This window comes from Mus caroli, unplaced genomic scaffold (genome assembly GCF_978045245.1).
Source record: "Mus caroli unplaced genomic scaffold, Mus_caroli_1 scaffold_14, whole genome shotgun sequence".
NCBI classification, from domain to species: domain Eukaryota; kingdom Metazoa; phylum Chordata; class Mammalia; order Rodentia; family Muridae; genus Mus; species Mus caroli.
In genome coordinates this window covers 5570921-5576210 of record NW_028227269.1, presented here as the reverse complement: position 1 = coordinate 5576210, position 5290 = coordinate 5570921, and the positions used below count along the sequence as shown (strand labels likewise).

Below are 5290 nucleotides of genomic sequence, written 5' to 3'. Positions count from 1 at the left end.
TCTTCCAACCAGGGCCGTTTTCTTGAGTTGTGAGTTTTCTTCTCTCTTCTCTTCTCTTCTCTTCTCTTCTCTTCTCTTCTCTTCTCTTCTCTTCTCTTCTCTTCTCTTCTCTTCTCTTCTCTTCTCTTCTCTTCTCTTCTCTTCTCTTCTCTTCTCTTCTCTTCTCTCTCTCCTCTCCTCTCCTCTCCTCTCCTCTCCTCTCCTCTCCTCTCCTCTCCTCTCCTCTCCTCTCCTCTCCTCTCCTCTCCTCTCCTCTCCTCTCCTCTCCTCTCCTCTCCTCTCCTCTCCTCTCCTCTCCTCTCCTCTCCTCTCCTCTCCTCTCCTCCCCTCCCCTCCCCTCCCCTCCCCTCCCCTCCCCTCCCCTCCCCTCCCCTCCCCTCCCCTCCCCTCCCCTCCCCTCCCCTCCCCTCCCCTCCCCTCCCCTCCCCTCCCCTCCCCTCCCCTCCTTCTTTCTCTCTCTCTCTCTCTCTCTCTCTCTGGAAGTGAGGGCAAGGCTCCTGCCCTGACTTTTGGTGGAGGGTCTTTGCTACTGACTTCTGTTGGGTCCCTCTTAGGCTGCCATTGCCTGGCTGGCAGCCCTGTCCTAGTGTCCTTCCCTTATCCATGGTCGGTACATTCTGAGATCCCAAGGGGAAGCGCGGTAGCCACAGATTGTACTACACACTATGAAGACTGGGGTTTTAATCCTACACATACATTCCTTTGATAGAATTAAATTATTAAATTAGACACAGTACAAGATTGACAATTACTAATAAAGAAATAGATTACTGTGATATAATTTTAATTTAGCAGTTACAAATTCTTACTGGAATTTTCTATTTAATATTTTCAGACTGGAGTTGTATAGCAACCGAGGCCTGGAAAGGAAACATCAGGTAGGGGACCCTTGTAGTACTCTTGAAAAATGAAGAGGACTACAAAAAATGTTATGACACAAGGTTTGTTTTTTTTCTGAAGTGGGGGACTGGGTAGGCTTCAAGGCAATTTCCTTGTGTAGCCTTGGCTGTCCTGGAATTCACCTGTCTGCCTCTGCCTCACAAGTGCTGGGATTAAAGGCATGCACCACCATGCCTGAATTGAGATTATTGGGGTTTTTGTTTTAAAGGGTTTCATACCTGAGTACTATATTTATGTCATGTCTACAACACCTCCCTCTCTCCCTTCCCACTCCACCATGCACCCTGCCACAGACACTCCAGAGGGGCTTTTGCAGTGTAATCTTGTAACTCAATTGTGAGGCTTTTAAGCATGAACTTTGTAGATGACAATGTTTTCTCTCAATGTCAAAAGGTTGGACAGACCTGGGAGAAGAATCTATCCGACCTCCAGGGACTGTTTTGAACCCCTTGAAGTTCCTCTCAAGTTTTATCCATTTGGTGCCTCAGTTTCCTTGTCCCTCATACACATTTAACCCATCTTACTGGGCTTGGCATTGGTTTTGGCTCAGGCAGTGAACAGGAATGTCTCTCTGCTATCCAGTGCCCCTCTTTCAGACACTTGAGTGAGGGGTAGGTCAGTCTATGGGGAGTGGATTGTACGGATTGTGAAGAGTCCCGAATCTGACCTTTGAAGAGAAGGTACAAGGGACAGAAAAGACACAAAAACAGGGCCAAGGGTTGCTGCGTGGGAACTCCGACCCATGCCGAATTCTAGCGGCGTGCAAGAGTCAGGAACGCGGTTATTCCAGTGAGCCTCTCCGTCCTGGGCCGAGGCGGTTTAGCCTCGCGGGGCAGGTGCCCATGTTGGAAGATGCCAGCGACTGCATATGAAAGAGTAGTTTACAAGAGCCCCTCAGAGTACCACTACATGAAAGTCTGTCTAGAGTTTCAAGAACATAGGGTTGGACTGAATGTGGCACAGTTCAAACAGCTCCTTGTCTCAGCCCTGAAAGATCTGTTTGGAGAGGTCGGTGCCGCTCTGCCTGTGGATGTTCCCATCTATGATGAGAAGACACTGTCGGCCATCTTGAGAATATGCAGCAGTGGTCTGGCCAAATTATGGAGTTCTTTGACCTTGTTTGGAGCCTATAAAAGCAAGAAGTGTGCCTTCAGAGTGATTCAGGTGTCTCCCTTTCTCCTGGCACTATCTGGCAATAGCAGGGAACAAGTATTGGATTGAATACTTTTACAGTTCCAGATACTTCCACTCTCCACGGTGTCTTTAGGTGTCTACATTATTTGAAAACAGACGAAGGCTAAAGCCCCTGTTGGTGACATTTGGAGATACTGAAGATGTGGAGTGGGCTTCAGAGGAGACTGTGGCAACATCATGTGGTACCAGCAGGGCAGTGTTTTCAGTATGTGCACATGAAAGTTGGAGACCGAGCAGAGCTCAGCAGAGCCTTCACAAGGCAGGATGTAGCTACCTTCTCAGAGTTAACGGGAGATGCCAATCCTTTGCATTTAAGTGAAGATTTTGCAACACACTCCAAGTTTGGAAAGACAATTGTTCATGGGGTTTTGATAAATGGACTTATTTCAGCTCTCCTGGGCACCAAAATGCCAGGGCCAGGCTGTGTGTTTCTTTCCCAGGAAATTAAATTTCCTGCTCCTCTCTATATTGGAGAGATGGTTTTAGCATCTGCAGAAGTGAAGCGGCTGAAGCAGTCTGTTGCTGTTGTTGCAGTGTCCTGTTGTGTAATAGAAAGTAAGAGGACCGTTATGGAAGGCTGGGTTAAAGTGATGGTCCCGGGAGCGCCCAGATCCTGAAATACAAAGTTATACATTTAAAGCCCTGTGCTCTTATTATCAAATGACACCCGGGGAGGTGGGCTGTTGCTCTTCCTGAAGGAATGCTGGTCCACCCAGAAGCTGTGTGTGGAAGGGGAGATTTCCAGATTGGTGCATGGTTTGTCCAGACTTAAATATGTGCAAGATCTCATCATCTATCAAGGTTTGGATTTTTTTTTTCCAACCAGAAAAACAATTGAGAGGGGCCGGAGAGATGGCCTATCAGTTAGGGTCACTGGCTGCTCTTCCAGAGTATCTGGGCTCAGTTCCTAACACCCACACAGCGGCTCCCAACTGTAGCTTCAGTCTCAGGTGATGCAACACCGTCTGGCCTGTGTCGAGACTACCTGCACATGGTACACAGACTACACGCATACCTGCAAGCAAAATACAAACACAATAATAGTAAGATAAAAGTCTTTTTAAATTGGGAAAACTATCTTCATGTTTTACTTTCAGAATTTCAAACAGTTATATTTGTATTTGATAACATCCGTGGCAGTGTTGAGGAGTTTTCTTGCTGAATTTATACCACCATGTATACTAACTGCAGCAATGCAAGTAGAGCCATCTTTGAACACCTAATTCTGAGACCCTTTCTCAGTGGCTTCTGGGTTAGGTTTATAATCCCTTACACCAAGATGTCATCTTTTGTTGGATGCGCTTGCCTTTAGTTCCCACTTAGGAGGCAGAGGCAGGCAGAATTTAAAGCTAACCTGTGTGCATAGCAAGTTCCAGAACAGCCAGGGCTACATAAAGAGACCCTGTCAAACCAATAAAAACAAAAAATGACATTTAATTCAAATTTCTCTGTAACTTGCCCTTCAGGGGGTTTGCTGTTACTGGTGAGGGGTTTACATGCAGCCATGACTCAGTGATATAAAGTCCTAGCCCTGCAGCATTGTTGGAAATAATAGAAACATAGAATTCATCAGAGGGCCGGGCCTAGAAATATTATCCAGTGTTCTCCTTCCATGTGGCTTCCATGAGTGAATGAGTGAATGGGGTGACTTTTCTGAATTGGAAGTTGGCTGTTCTTCATTTGAACAGGTTAACATGCTGATCTTTCAGAGAGTTGGCCAATCTGTTTGTTAGTATTTTAAACCTGAAGGGAAGAATCTGGAATGCAAAGGCGCTGTTTTAAGGGTTCTAATTCTCTCCCTCTCTTGAAAATGTGGATCTACTTTAAAAACAACAACAAAAAAGCAACAACAATAAAACTATTATATATGTGTGTGTGTCTGTAAAAAAAAAAAAAAAAGAACAGAGTCACTGAATATTTCCTTTGGAGACAGGCTTTCAGGAGGGAAAGGACTTCTCTGCTGGAGAGCACCTAGTGATTTTAGCAGTTTGGAGTTTGGGTCCACAGAGGGGCACTATGAGCAGAGTCAGTGGGAATGCTTTGTCAAGGTGTGTCCTGGGACTCAGAGTAAGTAAGCAAGTGGGTTTCCTAGGCTAAGGAGCAGATCTGGGCTCTTGGAGCGTAAAGAGGAGTGGAAAGGTTCAGACTTTGTCAATGTCTGTGCCACTGCCAGTCAGAACAGGAATAGAGCAGAACTGAAGGGGAGCCATGCAGAAAGGACTCTTATTACAAGCTTGGGGCTGTGTTAGTGGATCTTTTTTGATGACGGAGAAACTGGGTTAGGCATGGGAGCTACCACCCTCTCTTCGAAGCTTACCCCTGTGATCCTTCCAGAAGATGAGTTATCTGAAAGCTTTCTTCCCCAGGACTCACCCTGCCTGCCCTCCTGAGCAGGCTGGAGATTCAGCACTTGACTCCCCCACCAGCTCCCACACGAGGCCCGAGTCTACTCTCATGAGCTCTGCCTTGCCTAAGCACTCAAAGGTAGGACCAGGGCCTGTTCTCAGTGTCTCTCTGGGCATGCAAATGACTAATGAACCGCACTATCTCAGGCCAGGTCTCTGCTTCAAGCTTTGCCCAGGCACAGTGCTCACTTCCTATCCAGCCGTCAGCCTTCTACCCAGGAGGCTGCTCCTGCTGCTCTCATCTCTCTCATACCTGACTGAGCTCTGCACCACAGTTTTAAACTGTAAATGAACTCCTTTAGAAGTTTGGAGGACTTCTTAGAGGTCATGTGAGGAAAGGAGAAATATCAAACCCTGAATCTCAGAATTCTTGGAAGTAAGACTATGGGGGCCCTCTGAGTCAGCTTACTCTTGGACAGTTACCTATGGCACAATACCACTCTCCCCTGGCTGCTGTGGATGGGGCTAGAAGAAGCCACAGAACTTAAAGGTACGAGTATCTGTATCTCAGATATGAGCACAGACAGGAAAAGCAAACAGAGAAGACAACTCCAGGGCTTATCTCAGCAAGTGTCCTGGGGTGTAGGGCCAGAGTCTAGCTAGGTTCCCATCCCATTGGTGGGTCAGCAGGTGACAGGACTCAAGACCACATCTAGGTCAGAAGATCTATTCTCCCCACTTCTCCCCAGTCCTGTTTTGGCTGCAGAAGCCCATCTTCTTGGTTACCCTAGCCAAGAATCCAGCAGGAAGCAGAGGCTGGGTGAAGCTATAGGGTCCTGTTAGGTGGGATG

General features: G+C 47.1%; 1 protein-coding gene and 1 pseudogene across 1 annotated transcript; both read left to right on the top strand.

The window, feature by feature from the left end:
* Positions 1-1623: 1623 nt before the first annotated feature.
* LOC110307245 (ribonuclease P protein subunit p14 pseudogene) lies at positions 1624-2121 on the top strand (annotated as a pseudogene).
* Positions 2122-2234: 113 nt separating this feature from the next.
* On the top strand, positions 2235-3732 carry LOC110307244 (hydroxyacyl-thioester dehydratase type 2, mitochondrial-like). Its single transcript, XM_085830191.1, has one exon. It carries the CDS (start codon positions 2235-2237, stop codon positions 2709-2711), a length of 477 nt encoding a protein of 158 aa, XP_085686317.1. The 3' UTR covers positions 2712-3732.
* Positions 3733-5290: the final 1558 nt, after the last annotated feature.